Here is a 24210-nt window from a genome sequence, read left to right on the forward strand (position 1 = left end):
CTTCTGTTTATTGCTGTGTGAAGACATTTTATACAAATTGTTTCTTATGCTTTTATCTCGATGTTAGATTGAGTTATAGCAGCACCGGCATAGCAAAGAATCAATGTTGCTACAAGACACTGGTGGTACCCTGGTGATTTGATCCCAGATGCTACCCAACTATCTCCTTTTCATTCTTGCTTTTCCTGATCACAGTCAAGTGAGCCATAATAAAATCTAAAAAACTTGTGCTCCCTCCCCTGTTATCCTCTTTGTCTTAAAGGTCCACAGTGGTAGCCTCCTTGGGAAAAAATACAACTGGAGCTGCGATGATCTGATGGGAGGCGGTGGCCTGCATTCGGTTGGCAGCTACATTATTGACCTGCTTACGTTTCTGACAGGCCAGCGTGCGGCCAAAGTCCACGGCTTCCTCAAGACTTTCGTTAAACAGACCGACCACATTCGGGGCATCCGCCAGATCACCAGTGACGACTTCTGCACGTTCCAGATGGTACTGGAGGGAGGCGCCTGCTGCACCGTCACGCTCAACTTCAATGTCCCCGGAGAGTTCAGGCAGGAGGTGATAGTTGTAGGGACTGACGGGAGGCTAACGGTCACAGGGACAGACTTGTATGGACAGAAGAACAGTGGCGGTGGAGAAAGTGGTGGCGGCCCTGAGCTCCTGCTCAAAGACACCACGCCTCTCGAGAAGGCCTCCCTGCCGGAGAAGGCCTTCAGTGACATTCCGTCCCCTTACCTCACCGGGACGATCCGCATGATCCAGGCTGTGCGGCAGGCCTTCCAGGACCAAGATGACCGGCGGACGTGGGACGGGAGGCCCCTGACAATGGCTGCCACTTTTGAGGATTGCCTATATGCTCTGTGTGTGGTGGATACAATTAAGAAGTCCAACCAGTGCGGAGAGTGGCAGAACATTGTGGTCATGACAGAAGAACCAGAGGTCAGCCCAGCTTATCTGATCAGCGAGGCCATGCGGCGGAGTAGGATGTCCCTCTACTGTTAGCATTTTTAAAACTCATGGTGGCGCTCAAGCGGCATTGTTGGAAGTTTTTTCACAGAGCTGCCGGATTCCAGTTTTGTGTTGAAATTTGTGTTGTCACTGTTACAGAGGCTTTACACGACGACGTGCAGAGAGTTGTGGTTTCCCGTCCTCAGCGGTAGGAAAAGCAATGTGATAAATAATCAGAACTTTATTTATAAAGAAGCTTTTTTTTTTCATTTTGGCAGCAGGTTTAAGCCCTGCGGGGAGATGCACTTTTAAATCAAGCTAATTCATGCAACAGAAGGACCTACAGTGGCGGCATATCAGGGAGTGAAACTACCTGCTGGTTAGTTGGTCGATCAGTAGGAGGCGTCCTTGTGGGGATCGCCTTCTAATGTTCCCATTTCACCAACAGATACTTGCAATTTCATATGCTTTTCATCACCCCTGCTGGCTGCTTGATCAAACAGTTATTTGTGCCTCCTGTTTCTCCTTCTCTTCTATATAACTGGTCTAGAAAGACACACGCCCTACACTGTGGGTCTGAACAAGGACTGCCAAGGAAGAACGATAGTCTTTTTTTAAAATTGTGCCAGTCTGTTGTTGCTGTAATCTGAAGTACTTTTAGTACTAGTTTTACCAAGTGAATGTTAAAAAAAACAAGTCAGTGTGCTTCTTAGTCATGCTCTGTCTGCTCCGTATGTTTCTCCTATGTGTGTGAAACAAGAGAAAAAAAGAATCAATCATTTGGCTGGTGTTTTTTTGGGGGGGGGTCCCAGAGGACTCTGGTTTTCATATGCAATATAAACAGGCAGAAGGGGCACTAGTTTCTCTCTGAGCCTGAAATAAAGGGTTAGATTAAACTATGGTATGCCTTTATGCAGTTCCAGTCGGCTGTGCATCACCTGCGTGGTTGGTCAGTGTAGCGGTACTCTGACTCGTTTTATGCTATCATTGTAGCGACTTAATCTCATGTGGCACTGAAGTGCAGACAGTCTTGCATGTAAGTTTGCAAGCTATGTGCAGATTTCATTCGCACACTTCTGTGCAATCAGTGCTGCAAACTAATTGCAAGCCCGTGTGGTCTGCCCAGAGCTTAAGTAAGACTGAGAACTTGCAGTAAATCAAGCAGTGTAGCAAAGTGTGGGCGACTACATTTTTAAAAAAAAAAGAAAAAGTTTTTATTCAAAGTGTTAAGGTTGGTGTTATTTTGTGTTTTTTTTCTCATTGTTGGAAAAATTTCATATAGGCCTAAAGATCAAACCCAGTAGCATTAATCCATCTGTCAATAATTCCTAACTACAGTACAGTGTCTGTGGCCCTTGGCCCCACACCCACTGATCCCTGCTTTCAATTATTACATCAAATTTTTACATTAACTGTTTTTAAAAAGAACAGTTCAGATATGCGTCCAGCGTTTTGGCCTCTTTTAGCTCATGTTCCAGTGTTTTGGTTTTGCGTCACTCTCACCGCTCTCACTGACCTTATTTCCAGCAGCAGCAAACACACTGTATGCTGCCATACATATTTTTAAAGGAACTACAAGGTTCCTTCAGTCCACTGATATCTATGTCACCAGTGTGCTCTAAAGACTAAAGAGTATTACGGAAATTGGTCCATTGACATGGAAACTCAAAGGCTGTTTTAATATGCAACTTTAAGAAAAGGGTTATGGTACTGTAGAAGACTACAACAATAAAGCCATACCAAACAGTACACAATTAAAGCAATTAAAGCTTAACTTGCAGTCCTGCTTTGAACCCCTATAGAGCCAGTGCCGTAGTAGGTGACAGCGCTGTCTGCACTGGTCTGCTGCCAAGATTGAATCTAACTTATTTATTTAGTTTATGCGCGGATTGTCAAGAGGAATGAAAACATGAAAACGGCATCCGCCTACATTGGAAGATTAATATCTCTTGCATTAGAATAGTGAGGAAGCTAATCAGTAAACTATGCTTACACAGACCATCAACACCAAACAGACCAACCACAGTTGTTTTCTCTGAAGGTGCACATCAGACTATGCTCTAGCTACACTGTAGTTTTAAAACAGTTGTAAGCGTGGCAGGAACCACTGCAGCGACGTTGTCAGCTGCGCTTCAAAGCTGTCCATGTCGGTTTGCTGCTTTGTAAATAGCAACAATGCTGGAAAAGAGATGAGCAGTGGCAGTGAAGCAGTTTCAAAATGCCCGAAAGCAATCACATTTTTGATCTTTTGCAGTTCAGAACAATCGATATTACTACAAGCCCCCACACTGGTTAATATTTTAACTGGAACTTAATTCAAACCCCAGTCCTCCATACAGCTTTCTATTATCTGGACAAAGGCAAATGCAGCTTTGGACTTGTTATGTAAGCAGAAATGTATGCTGTAAGTTTCATCAGCTTTCGACTAATGCACGTAACAGTTTAACCCACCAATCAGAAAACATAACAAGCAGGTGTGTGACTCACAGCCCAGCTTCCCGGGAAACAGAAACAAACCATCAGAAAGTGATGAAAGCAAATACAGCTGAACTTAAAGTTTAACGTCAGTCGACGCAGGTGAAGGAATAACACCAACCCACAAGCCAAAAGATTGATTTTTTTTTAATATGCATTCTCTATCCATAAGCTGTGCTGAAATACTAAATATGTAACGACTACTGAAAATGTACATAAAAATAATATGAAGCAACAATACGCTTTTGTCTAAAGAATTAAATCAGTACTGTATGGGGTTTTTTGTTTTTGTTTTTTTGTACAAACCAAGGAACTGGAACATGTCTGGATGAATGTTAGGGTATTTATTCTATGTTGAAGTTTCCACTGACTGACCTGCAGTGCTATTGTGGGAGCTTAACAGCAGACTGAGGCCTTCGGAGCATTCAGCTTCTTATTTCCATTTATCGGATATTGACCAAAAGAGTCTCTTGTGAAAAGCTTTATGTTTTCTCTTTAAATGCACTATATCAGAAAGCAGCACAACTACACCGTCACCCATGAACTCATAGATCATAGAGTGTCAGTGCATGCTCTTTTATTGTTTACTGTTTAGTGCTTTGCTGAGGCCAGGCCCTTTTTAAAACCCCTCATGTCACAGAACAGAAATTGAAGAACCAGAAAACACTTTTGCCTAAATAGTTTGCATGAAAAGCGCAGAGTCCAACACTGATAAGCTGCCTCTCAGTACTTCAGGGAAAATATTGCCCCGTGTTTAAACGCCTTATCAAATCTGCATATAGACTTTCCCCCCTTTGTCAGTTAAGCTCACAAGATATAGCTATGTAAAGAAAAAACAGAACATGCACAGAAGTTAGACTTGTTTCTTCAGAGTTGAATTTGTCTGTTTATTACCATCAACACAGATTTGGGGAAATGAACCTAAGGGTTGGTCGACTGTGAAGAAGACACTAGATAAGCAGGCACTTAATAGGAAAAAGGAGAGGTCTTTAGGACCCCACTGATATGGCCTTTAACTCATTATACTGCTGTTTGATTTATAGCTCTCTGCTGGAGTAGAACTGGTTGTTTATTTGTCCCTGTTGAGTTCAGCTGGAGGTGAATGATTTGCCTTTCTCGCTGGTTAAATATAGATAGACGCACACAGGGAGGGAAAGGTTGGAGGCTAAATATAACACCTACAGCATATTAAAGGCAGCTTATGACTTAGGTTAACTTTTATTGCAGTAAAATCTGACGTTTTTGCTTTAATTGGTAGCATTTTATTTGCAGGTCTGTTTGGCCCTTATGCACTCTCGTAAAGTCCTGTGTGACTGTGCACTTTGGTGCAGTCAAAGATCTGAGAGTTTGATTTCTGGTTAATTTCCAGTTGGATTCTCTTGTGAGTCCTCCCTGTTTCTGCACAAGTAAATACTTTATGTGCTTATCTCTTCCGATGGAAAATGCATTTTTCAGATCAGTTCAGACTTTCTTGAGGACACATCTCAAAGGAGGCAACACCTTAAGACATAGGATTTGGAATTTGCATAAAGGCAGAGCTATGAGCCTTCGTATTCTACACGAGGGCCTGACTACGACTGATTAAAGCCAAAACTACGTAGATGTTAGCAGTTGGCTGTGCTGATCAATTTGCTGATAATTAGTATTGTGACTCTTTCCAGTAAACCTCCCAAGCATTATTAGAACATCTCTAAAGTGCTAATTAATTATTAAGAATTTGTGACACGTATCTATTATTTTTACCAATGCTGCCACCATGCCCCCAGGGTGGGGCCCTGATGAATGGATTAGTGGTAGCAGTTTTGGGGTTGGGTTCAGTTCTTGGGATCACGCTCCAGGCAGGATTTGTGATAGTTGTAAGGAAGTCGATGTCTTTTGGAACAACCATGGAAGGGAGCTTGATCTGCATCATAGACTGTAAAGGATAGATGTGGCTTCCAGGTCCTAAACCTGAAGCCAGTTGAAAAGTGCCTTAAAGCTGTCAAGTCTTACTGAATACAAATATTACGATCCCTAGTAGAGTTTAAAAAACAAAACGAGAACGCAGGGAATCCTTTAGGGCGGGGCTACCTAGTGATTGACAAGTCATTAATATTTAAGTTTGCGGTGTCATAAAAATATTGACAACGCTCAGCTCGAGGCTTCGCAAATCAGTGGATGACATCTGCCATATCCATCTTTTATACTCTATGCTAGGTAACAGTGTTGATGGTGATGTCAAAGGTACACGTGCCATGAGCCAAAGTCTCCTAGAGGTGTTACACTAAAATACTCATCGTGTTTTACTGCACCTATTTTAATGTTGTGGCTGATTAGTGTATGTTGTCTGCTCACACAAGCTCACATTGTTTCAGCAGGTTTTAGTGCCTCTGCACAAATAGATTCAGTGTGCTTTTAGATCAGCCTGGGCCTCATCTAGAAATAAATCAGCTATATTTAGTGTTCCGTGGTCAGAAGACCCATAAACTTAAGTAGACCTTCTTGAGCTCTTCATGTGTTTGAAGCTTATCTGTGTAGGGGTGAGTGCAGGTTTCATTCATGTCCACACAGAGCCATGGCCCTTCACAGAGACTCAGTTAGTGGATGCAGCAAAAACTTTTCATTTCAGCCAGTCTAGATGCTGGATAGGGGAAAAAAACAGTGAATCAGAGAAGAAGTCATTATGAGTGTTGTTACATCACAAGGCTTTAGTGGTCATTAGCAAAGCGTCTCCACCAGCTTTCATCTGTGAACGGAGAGGCAGTGAGCAGCAGTCTGAAACACACGAGGCAATACGTGGCTTCTGAAGCGCTGAATATTTAATGAGGAATGTGAATGAGCCGATACGGCACAGTGTGAGGATGTCATGCATTTTATCTGTTGACTGATTTTATCTTTTTTTTTTCTAAGTTGAACCACTGAGTGTTTTTGCTTTTCATTCTGATGACAAATTTTGTTGGTTTTTCCTCTGCCTGTCAGGATGGCCCGATTGTGCGTTGAGAAAGACGCTGCAGAAAACCTAAACACAAAACAAGAGGTGCTCCGGTTCCAGCACTTTGCCTCGTTTGCTGACAGTCTGACTATGAACCGCTCTGTCTCTGCGTCGACAGCGTTCACTGACTCATTGCTCAGGAAAGGCCTTCGCTCGCTGAGAGGGAGAAAGAGCGAGAAAGGAGGTGGAGGTGAAGGTGAAAACCTCAAAGAGATGCTTCTCATACACTCGGAGACTGTTAATTCGCAGCCGGATCCCACATTGCCAAAACTAAGTCTTGATTTGACCCCTCTCATCTCATTCTTTCACACTCGCTCCTCTGTAGGTCTCCCCTCCCTCTGAGGTTCCTTTTTTCAGCCACTGCTGAGAAAGTTGATTTGCTTTACTTTGCATCAATCTCTCCTTTCACTTGTCCCCTTTTCCTCCCTTTCCCCTTTCTATCGTGAGCCAGGTTGAAGCCTGGAGGAAAAGCTCACTGGTGCTTCTGCAGACCTCCCGCTCATCTTATTTGTTGTTTTCACAGCCGCACAAAGGCCGCTCCGTACACTCACAGGTTGTGAATGCCTTTCCACAGCTGACTCTGGCCGTGTCTTGCTTGCTTCCCGCTCCACAGATATCCATTTTGATGCTGTATTGTGACTATATCTGATATTTATTGTTCTGTATGTATATCGTGGATGCATGGACCTCTGTAGATACTGTAATTTGAACTCTCAAACGCATATTTATGGGTCTTACTAGAGAGAATGTACTTGCTGTAGGAATAATTTATATTTTCTATCCGTTAAGGAGGTCAGTTGGTGTCACAAATAAACGCCCTGCTGTAATGTTTTGTTTTTTTGTTTAGTTTTTTTTGTTCTGAGTGACTGTGTAACTTCTGTTTCAGTGTTTACTGGCAAATCTCCCTGCACCAGTGCTCGGCATTGATCGAATGTGTGTGGCTAAGGGAATGCGTGAAAGTGGGGGAAAATAAAGTGTGATCTTGTGTTTGCGACATGGTTTACAGCTTCAGCACTTGTCTAATGCTGCAGTTTCTATGGAATAAACAATATATACATACACGATGGCTCTCATTTCATTTTTCCTCAGTTAGATACTGGGCCACCACATGCTGGCAGGACTGCTTCAGCACACTGATTCTCCAAGTCTCTGATACTCTACTGGAACCAGGCACCCATTTCTTCCGTTATTTAGTGTTTTTATGACAGTCGTGGAATGCACCATCTTACATATTGCTCTTTAACATTTCACTGATAGGTACGTGTTCCATTGGTTTTAACATATGAAAGACCACAGAAATTCTGTATTACTTTGCAATAACCTTTCCACTGACAATTAGACTCAAACTATACCTGCAATTAACCCCATAGCATAAGATGGCCAGCAGATCCCACACTGTACATGTAAGGAGTTCCTGTTTTTGCTTTCATTTGTCACTCTTATGTGTTTAATATGAAGAAAGGTTAGAAAATGTGTATTATGATAAATCCAGCTTGTGTTACTGAGCATTTTTTGAAAGTCTTTGCTGACCTCTGCTGGCTATAGTGGATGCTGCACATGGTGTTGCTCAGACACAGGAACCCAAGACCTTCTTGCTCAAAGGAAACAATACCAACTACTTTGCTGCCAAAACCCAAGATTAAACTTGTATATAATCACGTTTCTAAAATAGGTTCTTTTACAAGTTTTCCAATACCACTCTTCCTGCTTTAAACCAATATTGCATTCTTCCATTTCCTGCTTTTTTTTTTAATAACAGAAGACTCATTACTAACTGCGTGCAGACGTATTAGAAAACAGCTGTCTTAAATGAAGGAAATATCAAATCAAAACTGTGTGTCGTGTTATTTTAATTTTGTCTGTATGAAAGATGATCAGCTAAACTAAATCTTAACACTGAAAAGTCTCGGCTGGAGCTGCCACATGATTCAAGAAAAATAGAGAACGAGTCCTGAAAAGTGCTTCAACACATGATAAGAAAGCAGACCGAGAGAGTTCAGGCTGTGTTGAATAAAGGTGGTCGTACCAAATACTGACTTTTACCTTTTATACTGTATTACTGTGTATGTTTACATCACTCCTATTTCTACCAGCTAAATGTAAAGAAATGAAGGGTTGCTCAAAACCTTCACAGTTTCATATCAGTAAGACTCATATGAATATCATATGAGTCTTACTGTAACCTTGTATCATTTCCATAATAAAATGCAATAACAGCCTAGTGTGACAGAGCAGGTAGGAGAAAGCTGCAGCTTTACCTAATGTCATGAACAGTTTACATCTATAAGGGAAGTGTATTTGAAGTTTCTAATTTCTCTGATTGGGCATTCTGCGATTCCTTTCCTAGCTTCCTCTCCTCACAACTTAGTCCCTCCACCAGCAATGTGAATAGAGGTGAGAGGCATGATTAGGAAGGAGTCAGGGTAACAAGGACCCAACCTGAGACATGTTTGCTTCACAGCAAGTAAGGAACAACTTCATCATTATCTCAGATCATAAATGTGTTCAAGGTAACTCCAATATGATTGAGACATACTTAACATACCAAAAATAAAGTGAGAAACAAAAGAACAACCTTTGAGTTGTGTAGATGTGAAGATAAATGTGAGTGAGTACAGATTCTAAGGGCCTGTATCTGGAATGATCAAGCAGTATACAGGGAGTGCAGAATTATTAGGCAAATGAGTATTTTGTCCACATCATCCTCTTCATGCATGTTGTCTTACTCCAAGCTGTATAGGCTCGAAAGCCTACTACCAATTAAGCATATTAGGTGATGTGCATCTCTGTAATGAGAAGGGGTGTGGTCTAATGACATCAACACCCTATATCAGGTGTGCATAATTATTAGGCAACGTCCTTTCCTTTGGCAAAATGGGTCAAAAGAAGGACTTGACAGGCTCAGAAAAGTCAGAAATAGTGAGATATCTTGCAGAGGGATGCAGCAGTCTCAAAATTGCAAAGCTTCTGAAGCATGATCATCGAACAATCAAGCCTTTCATTCAAAATAGTCAACAGGGTCGCAAGAAGCGTGTGGAAAAACCAAGGCGCAAAATAACTGCCCATGAACTGAGAAAAGTCAAGCGTGCAGCTGCCAAGATGCCACTTGCCACCAGTTTGGCCATATTTCAGAGCTGCAACATCACTGGAGTGCCCAAAAGCACAAGGTGTGCAATACTCAGAGACATGGCCAAGGTAAGAAAGGCTGAAAGCCGACCACCACTGAACAAGACACACAAGCTGAAACGTCAAGACTGGGCCAAGAAATATCTCAAGACTGGTTTTTCTAAGGTTTTATGGACCGATGAAATGAGAGGGAGTCTTGATGGGCCAGATGGATGGGCCCGTGGCTGGATTGGTAAAGGGCAGAGAGCTCCAGTCCGACTCAGACGCCAGCAAGGTGGAGGTGGAGTACTGGTTTGGGCTGGTATCATCAAAGATGAGCTTGTGGGGCCTTTTAGGGTTGAGGATGGAGTCAAGCTCAACTCCCAGTCCTACTGCCAGTTTCTGGAAGACACCTTCTTCAAGCAGTGGTACAGGAAGAAGTCTGCATCCTTCAAGAAAAACATGATTTTCATGCAGGACAATGCTCCATCACACGCGTCCAAGTACTCCACAGCGTGGCTGGCAAGAAAGGGTATAAAAGAAGAAAAACTAATGACATGGCCACCTTGTTCACCTGATCTGAACCCCATTGAGAACCTGTGGTCCATCATCAAATGTGAGATTTACAAGGAGGGAAAACAGTACACCTCTCTGAACAGTGTCTGGGAGGCTGTGGTTGCTGCTGCACGCAATGTTGATGGTGAACAGATCAAAACACTGACAGAATCCATGGATGGCAGGCTTTTGAGTGTCCTTGCAAAGAAAGGTGGCTATATTGGTCGCTGATTTGTTTTTGTTTTGTTTTTGAATGTCAGAAATGTATATTTGTGAATGTGGAGATGTTATATTGGTTTCACTGGTAAAAATAAATAATTGAAATGGGTATATATTTGTTTTTTGTTAAGTTGCCTAATAATTATGCACAGTAATAGTCACCTGCACACACAGATATCCCCCTAAAATAGCTAAAACTAAAAACAAACTAAAAACTACTTCCAAAAACATTCAGCTTTGATATTAATGAGTTTTTTGGGTTCATTGAGAACATGGTTGTTGTTCAATAATAAAATTATTCCTCAAAAATACAACTTGCCTAATAATTCTGCACTCCCTGTAGTAACACCAAGGTTCCTGATAGACAGTTTGGCAAATGTAGCAAGTGGACCCAAGTTTTCCATAACACTAGGTACAAAATTTTTAGGAGCACAAACAAGGACTTCATGTCACGGCCGAGGCCACCTCAAAAGAGAAAGGACTCAAATGCTGGAAGTAGTTTTAGAGACAACGTTTATTTTCTCAGTTAGTGTTCATAAACAGGAAACTGGAATGTGCGTTTAACAAGTGCAAAATGCCACAACTAAACCAAAAGGGTTTTAAGCAGCCTGGGCTAAGTAAGCAATCTGGTGTTGGTCAGTGGAAACAGCAGTTCCTGTAAATAGAGTACAGACGTTCAGGTATGGTTCAGGAGGAATATCGGCAAGCTGTTCATTCTGAATTTTCCTTAGCACTGCGTACTTGCTGCGGGTGGTCTGTAGTGGCGTGGAGGGGTGGGTGGTCCGGGTGAGTGGTCCGAAATTCCTGGCATTGAGGCAGGAGGCAGGCAGGTGAGTCGGGTGAACAGCCCGTGGGACTGTCAGGTGGTCCAGCGTCCGGATTGGAGCTCTTCGGCGGAGATTTGTGTCTGGCAACTTGGTGCGTGGCTGTGAGAGAAACACACAATGAGACAAGGTAGTTTACAAAGCGTGTGCAAAATCACAGTGGTGGCCTGCACCAACTAAGGTTAGCTGAGAATCTGGCGAAGAGAGGTTGAGTGCGCTGGCCTTATGAGTCCCCGGCTTAATTACCCACAGGTGTGAGCAATCAGCAGAACACTGAGGCCCCTCCCAGGGGTGGAGATGCCAACTTGGAGGGAGACACCCTGGCACACACCCGGACCATGACACTTCAGTATTCTCCTCATTTAGTTGAAGAAAGTTTCCAGCCATCCAACCTCTAATGGAGTCTATGCACTTATGCAAAATCTGTAGCTTGGAAACATCATGCGGCTTAAAGGAGATGTATAACTGAATATCATCTGCATAGCAGTGATACGAAATGTCCTTAAAGGTGCTCAATAAGTGTTGAAGAGGAAGTAAATACAGCAAGAACAATAAAGGCCCCAAAACTGAACCTTGTGGCACACCATAGGCAAGAAAAGTAGAAGAGGAACTGTACTTAGAGGTAGCCACAGAAAAGGATCGTTCATGCAAAGAGGATTCAAACCAGTCCAAAGCAGCCCCTCATATACCCACCCAGTGTCTCAGCCTGTCTAGCAGAATATGATGGTCCACAGTATCAAAGGCGGAGGTCAGGTCCAACATCAACAGAACGGAGCATTCTCCTGCATCACATCTCATCAAAATGTCGTTGGAGACTATAAGAAGTGTAGTTTCAGTAGAGTGAGTTCTACGAAAGCCAGATTGGAATTTATCCAGAATGCTGTATTCATCTAGAACAGCTATAAGCTGCTTAGCCACAGCCTTTTGAAAATCTTAGCAATGAACGGTAATTTTGAAATCGGTCTGTAGAAGAGAACCATCAAGCTTAGGTTTTTTTTAACAGTGGGTGAATAACAGCATTCTTACAATAAACAGGGACCTGACCAGAAACCAGTGAGGTATTGATAATTGTGAGCACACAGGGACCAATAGACTGAAAGACATTTTTAAACAAAGATCCAGGTAAAATATCAAGAGAGCCGGAGGACGCTTTCATCGAATTAACTAACTTGACCAGCTCAGGTAAGGACGCAGGTAAAAATCTTTCTAAAATTACAGGCCTAGCTTGAGTTGGAGCAGACAAGAGAGACACAGGAGAGATATTGTTCCTCACGTCACTGACTTTTTCAACGAAGAAAGAAAGAAATTTTTCACAATCTTCATTTGATGAAATTGGGACAGCAGGTGGAGCAGGAGCAACAATATCACTAATGGTGTTGATATTTTTCTATCACAAAAAATACAAGTCTTCATTGAAGTAAGCACACAGAGCAGTAGTGGATTTTTTTTAATATAATTTTTCTTTATTTTTGATTAGCAAATTACAAATAAAAAAAAAACAACCCAGCTAACGAGCCCTGGTCAACCCCTCACTTGAATTTTTAATTTTCAGTTTAAGGCAATTAAATTCAAATCAAAAATTCAACCCCAACAATCAAGTGATTCCCTATGAGCAACCGTGGACAGGAAAAACTCCCTTTTAACAGGAAGAAACCTGTGACAGAACCAGGCTCAGGGACGGGCAGTCTTCTGTCATGACTGGTTGGGAGGTGAGGGCAAAATAAAATTTAACATAAATGAGAGCACAGTATAGTTATTGTGTTATAATAAGCCAATCAGGTAGGCCGTACAATTCCAAATATGTGAAGGTGGCCAGGTAAACTCCACCGAAAATAGCGCCCGCTATGGCAAGACCTATAGGGGGCGCTATAGGTCTGTCACACATGAAGCCCTACCTCGACAGCAAGGGCCGCGAGCTGCCGTCAGCTTTCGACTTTGTCGAATTCACTCGCTCGCTCTTTGATCCTTTCCCTTGTAACGTACAGGTGAGACTTGTACAGGTGTTAAATGTCATCATTTGGAAAGCATGTAACGTAGGTACGTTACATGCGAAGTTGGCAAAAGCACTCTGTGGTACTTCCTCTTGGATTTCACGCCTCATTTTCTCAGTCTCTTCCTTTAGTTCATTCAACTCCCTTTCAAAGTTGTCCATCCTAGTATTAAGCATTCTGTTTTGCTCTATGATAAACTCTAAACGCTGATCTATTGTCTCCATTGTGTGTCAAAAGAAAAAAAAATGTTCCCTGAATTATTTAAATGTAAAGGTATTACCTTTGTCAAAGATCCCTGCTTTGCAAAAACAACTCGCTGTTACTGAAGACGCACCAAGGTAAACTGTGTTAAAGCACCTCTATTTAAGGACTCATGTGGTAGAGCTGGTGACGGTCGACCGTCACGGGAGACTGTCTCGTGACGGTCACAGTCTCCCCTTTGAGAAGATCAAAGGATCAAAGAATACCTCCGTGTCATTCCGCGCATGCTCAGATCATGCGTATTGAAATGAACAGGATATTTATTTATTCATTTTAAATACCTTGCTATATAACAAAGGTGACTGCGCACTCAAAGGACGAGGAGAGTTCAAAATAGGGCACATATCGGATGACGATATGAAAAAGTATATCGCTTCATATTACGGCAATTCAAAGGCACAAGATAAATGACAGGTATCACGTCTCACTCCTCTTTGCCTCCGTCCACCGTTTGTGCGCAGGCTCACACAGCACTCGGCAGAGAACTCCCCCCGAAACATCCATGCAACGCATCTTGCTACCACCTTCAAGTTGTACTCAAGTTTATAAAGAACCCATGTCAAAGTATTGTGGTTAAGTTAAATCCAATTTATTAACCTACCTCTGAGATGAAGTACAGATCCGAAGAACGTACTGTCTCCCGTTTGGCTACAGGAGGCAATGAGGTGCGTTTAATGTCTCTCTGTTAATTTGTGTTTCTATGAAACCGCGATAAACTGGTGTTTATGTGGGGTTTTTTTTTTCGTTATTACTATGCCAACCCGTTTTAGTTTTTTAACTCTTGGAATGTCCTGGAGCCATTTTTCATCCACTGTGTTTTTTAATTTCAAGCCATTTTCACTGTGTTGAATAGAATATAGCCAAATTTGCCAAACATTTTTTTTTTTTTAATTTTAGAATTGCGGTCTGAGTTCATTAAATTAGCTTAAAGTGGCTAAGCTACAAACCGCCATCCACCTTTTGCTCTAGGACAAAAGGTGGATGAAACCGCCATCCACTCAAGGTCCTAGAGCCAAAAAACGCCCCATTGAAACCCATTATAAACGCTATTTTTCATTGCAGGATCATTATAACCAAATGTAGTGCCATCCTCCAAGTCAGGGTGACACTTTGGAGTCCGGGCCTTAAAATTGTAATTTTTTTAGTTGTCCACCAGGTGGCGCCCTTTTTTATATTTCAGCATTGAACGAACTCAAGCCAAAAATTCCGTTTTTGAGCGTGTCTTTCTGCTTTAAAAAGTGGAAAAAAAGAGTGGTGTTGTGTGTCACTATCAAGGACGTCTTTATACCTAAAAAAGGAAAAAAAGATACAAACACTCCTTAATCAAGGGACTGGAACAGCTGTAACTAAGGTAACTCAGAAAACAAAAGGTTAATCATACATAACAGTGTAAACTAAAATGTGCGCACTTATTTTAGAATGCAGTGTTAAGTGGATATGTGAATTAACTCTAAACCAAAACCAGTTATTTATTGTCCTGTAAATTAATTCCTATATTTAAAGAAAGACAAATGTGAATGCAATGTTACTTATATAAGCCCCTACACTAACATGTTGGGTATTACCACTGTGTGGCTGTAAGTGCAGCCATCACATTGTGAAACAAGAATCTAAATCTTTGTGAAACAATGATTTCTATAAAAGCATGTTGTTTATGGGGATAATGTGACAAATCCTTTGTGGGCCCTAATAATGATCAATGGTGATTGAAGAGGAAGCTTGAACCCTGGCTCTGGAGATTTTCATGACAAGTGACAGTGCAGACATCTGCTAATGAGAGAACATGTTTTATCATCATAACGACTGAGAATTTAAACGTCGTTAAAGTGTCACTTCAGCAGTGCTGCCGGGAGAAAGAAGTGTTGACTCATGTTTTTTAATAGAAGACTTAAAACACTAAACTCTAATTTCAGGGGTTTATTTTAAGTTTACAGAATATAACATCTGGTATGACAATGAGTTTTACTTCTCACTGTCCGTGTTATGTGTATCGATTTATCATGTATGCTACTTTGCTCTGTGGACTAAAATGTTTCATTGTATTCATGAAATAAACCAGAATTTCAATGTCCGAATCTTTTACTGTTTTTCTGCTTTTGTTCGCTCCAAGTTTGACAAAACCCACAGCTCACTAACAATGTGGAGCAGTCTCAGTGTATTTAGCTGCTTTTTCCCTAAACACAATCAGTTAACTGAGAGAAATGCCTGTAGTCATCCACTTTGGTCATTGTGAATGTTGAAGGAGATTTGTTCCATAGACACCTTATACTAGTGTTTCCTACTCTTAATCCAACCAAGTTTATTGCTGGACAACACAGCTAGCAGTTGGAAGATGAATGATTGCGTTTTTATGATGCATAGTACCCCCTCTTCTTCTTCTCTGTGTTGTTGTTCTTGTGTATGTGTGTATGTGTGTGTGTGTGTATGCTGTAGAAGTCAAAGTATGCATTAGCCACACTTACAAAAACATTTTGAATTTCATTTAGAACTGAGATTCTACGTTGTAAGCAGAAATTTTATGCTCAGCCTGAAGCGCGTTGCCCCACTTTCACAATGCTAAGGTGTCAAATCCACAACCCCCAACAGATGGTTTGTCACACGCTGGGTTCAAACACTCAAAAAGCAACACAACAGCAGGTTCAAGAAGGGCAAGTCACCCTTTATTTGCACAGCCTCACACAATGGTGTACAATGGTATAGCCACAGATGTGACTTCTACTTTTGATAAAGACCACTCCACCTGCATATTTCTTAAGAAATGAAGTGTCTTTATTAAGCTATTATTTATAAATGTCTTCACAATAAGAGACACCATGTGCTCTGTGACATTATAGTCTTAAACTCTTAAACTCCCAACCTTTCAGGTTGTTATGAATGGCTTATATTTCTAACATTTTGTGATGTAAAAGTGAACCACACGGCTATTTTATTTTCTGTATGATGGGATGACTTAAGACACGAGTTATTTAAACAATTCTAAATGACAGCGTGATGGCCATAGTACTTTATGCGGGTCAAATATGTTAACAATAATGTTTCTCAATGTAACATTGCAAAGGACTTTTGGATAGGATACATTTTGTAAACAGTTACCTCTGATATGCTGAGTGAACGGACTCTATGGCAGAATACACAGAAGCGCAGGGAGTGCTCTTTATTTGCTGTGTCAAACTTATTTACATGGGATGAGATAATACTGATGAATAAACAGAAGGAAACCAGGGGAGGATGCTGACACGCATTCGGAGGGAAAGGGGTTACCCGCGCACGCAGGGTGGATCTATGAGAAAAAGAAAAACGAAACTTTAGGGGGAGATGCCAAACCACCGGTAAGAAACAGCAATAAACATAGGGAGAGTTGGAGAGCTCACTTGTCACACTGGCTGTACAGGCTCGGGCGAGGATTCTCGGGATGTGGGAGAAACGCTGTAATTGATCTCCGTAGTGATCCCGGAAATGCGGCTTCACAAACAGCTGACAGGTAAGCGGGTGATGGATCCGGCTGAGGATACAGGACAACAGGTAAGCAAACAAAATCCAAGACATAGGTTGGCCGTAATGCACACCGCGGAGAATTAACACGTTACCACTCGAGGAGGTAGCAATACTCCGACACCAGACATCAGGGACGTGCAGAGAGGTTTAAAGGGGCGGGTGCTCAAAGTTAAAAAGGGGCACATTGAACCATGCTGAATAACAACAACACACATTCATCAAGAATCTAATATGGGAAGGGCAGGGCTGTGTTGATCTGAGACTGTAGACATTAAAAAGTCCACAGGAGAGATGGTAGCTGATTAAACAAGTGTCATGAGATAATAACAAAATGCAAAGATTGGTGACAGCGCTTGGAACCATAAGGCAACGAAAAACTGTGACATCACTCTTTGCTTCTCTTCTTCCTTCCTTCCCATCATTTCATATATCACTCTCCACTTGCTGTCTATCTGAGAACAAGGCACAACTTGCTATTGCAATAAACTATAATCTAATTATCCACACCTAACAACTCTTGCACTTAATCTATAATAAAATGATGACAGAAAAATGTTATAGCACTGCCTTTAGTAGCCTCATACAGCTCCTACTGTTTCCTCCTCATGTCCTTACCAGCCATGTCTGCACAATGTTATATCATGAGTAATATTTTTTTAAATCCAGCTAAATAAAACACACACATGCACACACAGTGACATTTTAGACCTTCTTCAGAATACTGTATATACTATGGGCATCCTTACATTATTATTTATTACTAGAGCTACAATAATAAAGCAATGAGGAGGGGGAAGTAATAAATATGAAATAATGTATTTATGATGATTCCATTTGTTTCACTATCCACTCTGTGCAGGGCAAAGCTTATTACATTTTTAAACTGTATTTTTACTGCTGTAAAATCCAACTTTTGTCTTATTTAAAATATAAATCTAATATAATCTGCTTCTTAATGTATGTTCTTTAAAATACAGCGTGTGTTTTTTAATATATTATAATTATAATAATTATTATGTGGACATGCATATTAGATCGTTTTTTAGTGAAATATAATCCCTCCAGAAAGGCAGGAAATGCCCAGAAACTTACTTTAAAACTAAATATGTTCCCTAAAACGGTGACAGAGCTACAGACCCATGACAGCCTTACACAGGTAGCCAGCAGCTATGACCAGCACTACTTGTGCAGTTAATAAAAGGACAGGTAATGGTTGTCGCGCTGTTACACACACAGCACGCTCGTTTGTTTCAGTTCGTCAGTTGCAACAAGACAGCTTACCAACGTGTACGTAATAAGCTAATACTCCTGTGTGCTACACACTACAGTGTACGCTGTACACCTACTTACTGGTTTTGTCGCATCAGTCTGTGTCTCTGAGTTAACTTGTGTTTCTCCTACAGCTCCGGACCGCTAAAAATGCGCGTGCTCTTTGTGAGCTCGTTCCCGGCTCGTAACCAGCGCGTTCTGCCGTCGAGGGCGATCATTGGTTAAATGTGATCATGTGACTGATGCAAGCCAGATCCTTTTATTTAGCAAAACTATGATTAATAGTTAAATATTATTGTTGAGGGGCACAGACAGGACTCCGCACGCACACACACATAAAATAAATAAATAAATAAATAAAAAAATTTTAAAAGTTGCCTCAACAAAAGGGCACTTTGGGCACTCATCAGGAAAGGGGCGGGTGCTCAAGCCCCTCTAGCCCCCCCCCTCTGCACGTCCCTGCCAGACGTCAGTCGCGCTGCTCCTAAGTAACGCTCCATCAAATGACGTCTGATGCACCGCCGGTGTGTCAGCATCCCGTGACACACCACCCCGCTTACCTGTGCTGAAAACAGAAGCAGACCCCGTGACACCACACCAGAGAAACACCAACTCCTAACAACCTCAGAACCTGTACTGTCAGATCTATGTATGTAAGGTTAAACTTTCCACAGTACATCCACTTAAGTAACCAAACACATGAAGTCACCCTTACCAATAATCGACTGTTCCTTGAAAAAAGTAGCACAAACAGACAACTAACTCATCAATGATAAGTAGAGCTACCCGAGGCCAAGACTCAAGCAGAAGAAAATTAAAAGTTGTTTTGTTTTTTTATGGCTCGAAAGATTGAAGAAAAATATGTTTAATAATTCAACAAGAGCCACACCTTCAACACATGTACATTCAAATTTTGGAACAGGCTCAACATTGCTGTTGTTCAATAGTTTTTATCCACTCTCAAAAGTCATTTTATGGCTTTAATATTTCCAGTTGATAAGGAGACTTATGGCATTTCAAATGCGCGTCCTTTAAACATCCGCTTTGTCTGTAACGACAGTATCAAACTGCAGAGCATTGTTTTTACTAAAATTCAGCATTTTCTGATGAAAATTTGACTGCTTTTTTTCACTGTAACACCCTCTCTCAGTGCCATTTTTTAGGATGATATTCTTGGAGATTCATTTTTTTTAAATATTTATGCTTTTGGAGTGAGGGTATCTAATACGCACGTTGTCACTGTGTTTTGTACTTACCAGCTAACTAACATAAGCAAATCAGGTAATTCCAAACTCATCTGGTCAGCTTTGATTTAAGTAATAGGTCTGTGTTCACCTAATTAAAGTGACCCCAAAAAATGCTTAAATTTGTTGATTAATGCAGACATGAAAATATGTCATTATACTGAATTAAGTTCTATTTACATAAGTAGGTTAACTGTATTTAGTAAATCCAATAAAAAAATACTTTGCAGCTCCAACTTAACTGACTTAAATCAGTGTGTGTGGCAATACCTGGATTTTATTTCACTTAACTTGTTTTAACTGGTATAACCGTAGAGGTTTTAAGTTGATTTACTAAACCAGGATATGTCAACAATTTCCACACAGTGTACATAAGTAAATTCAAATTACAACACTTTAGTTTTGTGGAACAAATATTTCATAATAATAATAACAATAATATTTGCTGACCTCAAGAGAGCTGGTCACCCTCTTTTGAAATCATCAATGAATAGCTTGCTTCAATCACCTCACCAGCAATCTACTGATCTCTGCAATGTCTGATCATGTGATCTACATAGGTGACTTCGGAGTGCACAGACAATTTAAATATGTGCATGGATAAGCGTTTCTGCAGCAAAGGTGGCCATGGTTTAACCTGTAGTGCTTCAATAACTGAGATCTTGTGTGCCTCTTTACACTTCCATATTCATGTTACTTAACGTCACGGCCCGGTGGACCAGCATGAAGATGATCAACAGTGTCATTGTTTTTCTCTCTCTCGCCGGAGTGGAACTCATTGTGGGTTCCTGCCCTCGCCCAACACACCTGTGGAGAGTGAACACCTGCGCCTCATTATCCTTGCCACTACTTAAGCTGAGGAAAGGACGCTACTCATCGCTGGATCGTTGTATGACTCGCACCAGTGTAGCCCCATCTTTAAGATTAGTTCATAGCTCTTGTTGATTCTGTGCCTTCGTGTTAACTTGTATATATCCATATTAACTTGATCTCCCGGAGCCCTTACCCTGGCACTATTGTATATAGGAACTTTTCCTGCAATATTGAACATATACCTGTGTTCTTTCCAACCATCGGAGTCCCGTGTTTGAGTCCTCAGTTCACCGTGGCACTGAAATGGAAACAAAAAGAAATCATATCATATATTACTTATTACTTTAAATATTCTCACGGAAAGTGTTAAGATACATTCTGTAAGTGAAACTAAACAGATCTCTGTTTCTTTCTCTTCCAACCCACAGTCTGCTTTTCACAGAGCACGTTATCACTTTGTCCGTTTTTACTTTTTATTTTTGTCGTAAGACAAGCCGAGACCATCGTGAGCACTCTGAACTAACAGTATGAGCAGTGGGGCCATCCCCGCATCGACCTCATTGATGAACTCTAGATTCAAAATGTGTTCAGCACAATCATAGGCATTGGTTGCTACTGACAACAAGAAATAAAGCCTGTCTGCAGGGCTGAACCATTTTTTAGCAGTGGGGAGGGAGGGTAACACTATGCAATATATCCAGTTTTAGAATTTATATTCAACATTAATTGTAGCTTGGCTCAAAGGGTTAATGCTAGCTTATCTTAATAAACAACATTGTCATATGCAAAAAGCAAGGGTGGCACTAGGGGTGGCAAGAGATTATTTTAGGGTGGCACATGCCACCCCATACCACCCCTGTAGATCCGCCCCTGAAGAGAAGATGAAGTCCCAATGTTGAAGTCTCCTTGTTCATATGGACCTTTTCACCAAGAGATGAATGTATGGTAGCCAGCCAGGGCAGTTGTGTTTCTTTCTTCTGAAGTCTTTTGCCTAGCAACATTAGCTGTTTACTTTTCGGGGTCTTTTTTTTTCAGCTATTTTCCATCAGTGAGATCATTACAGTGATTTGTGTGACATTTATGTGACAAGCACCCTCCTTATAAGCTTTGTGGGTGGCTTTTGAAAGTGTGAGATCTTTGCACTCAGACATACGGTCACAGAGGAGTGAAGGGAGAGAATTTTAAAATTGATTTCTTTAGCTATAACAGCTGACAGCGTTTTTATTCAAACTTGATTTGGTTGTACAGTCTATGAGCACGGTAGCACGGTGGTTAGCATTGTTGCCTCACATCAGGCCAGGGTCTTTCTGTGTGGAGTTTGCATGTTCTCCCCGTGTTTGCTAGGGTTCTCTCCAGGGGCTCCGGCTTCCTCCCACACTTAGTTAATTAGTGGGGTTAGGTTAATTTGAAATACTAAATTGCCCATAGGTGTGAATGTGAATGCAGTTGGTTGTCTTTGTCTATGTGTTAGCCCTGCGGCAGACTGGCGACCTGTCTAGGGTGTACCCTGCCTCTCAACCTAAGACAGGCAACCCTGAACAGGATAAGCGGAAGGCAATGAATCAAGACGTTTTGCAGATATTATTCAATTTAATAAGATATTTCCCCCAGAATGGCATCGGGAAAGCCTGGAGTCCAGCAGAGGGAGCTACTGCATTTTAAAAAAACAAACAAACCCTCCACTACAGTCTTGGAAAAGATACGTGCTTTGAAAGTTGCTCTGAGCTGCAGGTGGATATAAATTTCATGTGTTTTAGACAACTCCACAGTTCTGTCTCATTCCCATCCGGTTTCTCAATATCATTTTCATAACTACAAATCCAAAACATCATGGGCAGAAATTACAATACAAAATGATATGTGTACAAAGGTAAAATGTATAAGGTACATTTTCATTATGTGACATCACTAGTCCGGTAAATCAAGCAGGTTTTTGTACACAAGTGATTCATCATCATTTAAAATGCACAACCACCTCAGGATACTGTACAGCCTCCTGACCTTTTTCCTACCACAGGGGTGCAGAATATGTTTTCTTATCCATTATTAACTCTGAGTGTGACAAGAAGAAGGTAAGCTCTGCAAGAAGACCTGTGTTTTTTTTCCATTCAAGTATGATTTTTGCAATAAAAGCAACCAAATCAACACTCTGCAAACCATCAAGGTTTTTCTTCAACTCTTGCAGAAGAAAAACCTTGATATGCAATACTTCCAAACTTCCAAAATGAAAATACTTCAATTTAAAAGATTTTAACATTATTTTTTTAATAAGTTGTGCAAAAATATTTAAGCACCTTAAGTTAGCAGTTGGTGATCCCTCAGGAAACAGTGAAGGCAGATTGAAGCTCAAAATTAATCAGAATGCTTGTGATTTGCTAGTTACTTCAGAGGAAAGCTGTTTTGCCAACATTCAGGCACCACAAGTAAAGCAGGGATGCTTTAAAAAAAATACCATGAAGAGTTTACATTTAATCAGACGACCTCATACATGAGGGAGCCGTGTTCTGTTTGCATGCAGTAAAGAGAACATATTCCCCTCTTCTCATTTTAAACCTGATGATTCATCTTTCTGCAACCTTGACTTTCTTGGTTTCTTCTTCTTGTGCCTTTGTATGTGTTTCAAATGCAGACTAGTCAATAGTGTTTTTAAAGTACAGGCTGTGATGTGTGCTGCTGCTGTTGCTCTGAGGTTTACTGTTCTTTGTGGATTTACACAACTGTATTGTGTAAGGAGATGTTTTGCAAGCTATCTTGGCTAATATCTGTCCTCTACACTGATAGTACACTGTGCTGTCTTTATAGATCATCTACTACAGGGGTGCCCAATCCCGGTCCTCGAGAGCTACCGTCCTGCAGCTTTTAGATGCATCCTTGTTCCCACACACCCGAATCAAATGAATGGCTTGTTATCAGGCCTTTGCCAAACATGATGGCATGCTGAAGAGGTAATCAAACCATTTGATTCAGCTGTGTTGGAGTAGGGATGCATCTAAAAGCTGCAGGATAGTAGCTCTTGAGGACTGGGATTGGGCAGCCCTGATCTACTAGATCATAATCATGGTCAACATTTTGACTTGTCTTGGGCCACACAGTGAACCTCACATTGTAACCAAAGTTTAGGGCAGTGTTGAGCATGAGAGGCAAAGAATAACGTTATAAAAGTAGCATCAGCATAAAGCTGCTGATTTTTTTAACCCTTCAAAGCCTGAACCATGAAATAACTGCCTGTTAAAATTCTGTGAACATTCTGACAATTTAAAAAAAAAAAGAGTTAATTTGCACATATGAGTTTCATTTTGTATCATATTTGGGACATTGCATTTTATTCCTTAAAAATATATTGTGCTATTAATTTAGTCTTTTTTGGATGGTCTCAAAAACTCATGTATCAAATATGATACACTTGCCTTTAAAACCCTGCTTATTTACATCAGTACCTACTGAGACAGATGCAGAAAAAGCAAATGTAGCCCAGTAGAGAAGCAAAGAACAGCTGTCAGTATTTTAAAGTGCATGTTTATATATGTAAAAACAGGCCCTGGCACAAGAATATAGCCTGCCAACCATGTAAGGGAATCACAGTTTTCCATTCCTGCAAACAAGACTGTTTAACTGAGTAGCTGTTAATAACTCACATTAGGCACTTAAAAGGTCTCTCTCAGAATCTATTGTTTGAGGAGGAGCTGAGGGCTGAGTTTAACGGTGCACACTCTCTGTAGTTTGTGTCTGTTTCACTGCCTCTTAAAGGGCTAAAAAGCTGAGGATTTAGTATCCTTGGAATTTGCTCACAGCGTCCTCTCTGCTTCTTCTTTTTTTTTTTTTTGCACAGAGCAGTCTCAGAGCAGTCTCACTTCCAAGCTTCTCTTTGGTAAACTTGACAGAGCAGCTTCCTGTAACATCTGTCTCAGAGGTTTAAGTACCAAGCCTGTTAATATTCTTGCAGAGTGTCTTCTAGGTAACTGCTCTATAAGAGGGGAATGAAGTCTGATGTCTTCAGTCTCATCTTCAACAACTTCTCCAATTCGTCCTCATTCATGGT

The 24210-nt window shown here is 41.1% G+C and overlaps 1 protein-coding gene and 1 long non-coding RNA gene across 2 annotated transcripts in view; one reads left to right on the top strand and one right to left on the bottom strand.

Annotated features, from left to right (window-relative positions):
• The window catches only part of gfod1 (glucose-fructose oxidoreductase domain containing 1), a 43618-nt gene extending 36164 nt beyond the window's left edge, over positions 1-7454 (top strand). The window contains exon 3 of the mRNA XM_085418098.1: positions 263-7454. Within this exon, the coding sequence (XP_085274224.1) occupies positions 263-1003 (741 nt within the window). The 3' untranslated portion in view covers positions 1004-7454. The remainder of the gene's footprint in view (positions 1-262) is intronic.
• An 8648-nt stretch (positions 7455-16102) lies between these two features.
• LOC146661609 (uncharacterized) lies at positions 16103-18428 on the bottom strand. Its single transcript, XR_014913189.1, has 3 exons — positions 18196-18428; positions 16722-16852; positions 16103-16630 (listed from the first exon to the last, which is right to left on the bottom strand). It is a non-coding gene; the product is annotated as an uncharacterized LOC146661609 (long non-coding RNA).
• Between the last annotated feature and the right edge of the window lie 5782 nt (positions 18429-24210).

This window comes from Rhamphochromis longiceps, linkage group LG9, assembly GCF_057381845.1.
Source record: "Rhamphochromis longiceps isolate RC_006_pf linkage group LG9, R_longiceps_female_GT1.1, whole genome shotgun sequence".
NCBI classification, from domain to species: Eukaryota; Metazoa; Chordata; class Actinopteri; order Cichliformes; family Cichlidae; genus Rhamphochromis; species Rhamphochromis longiceps.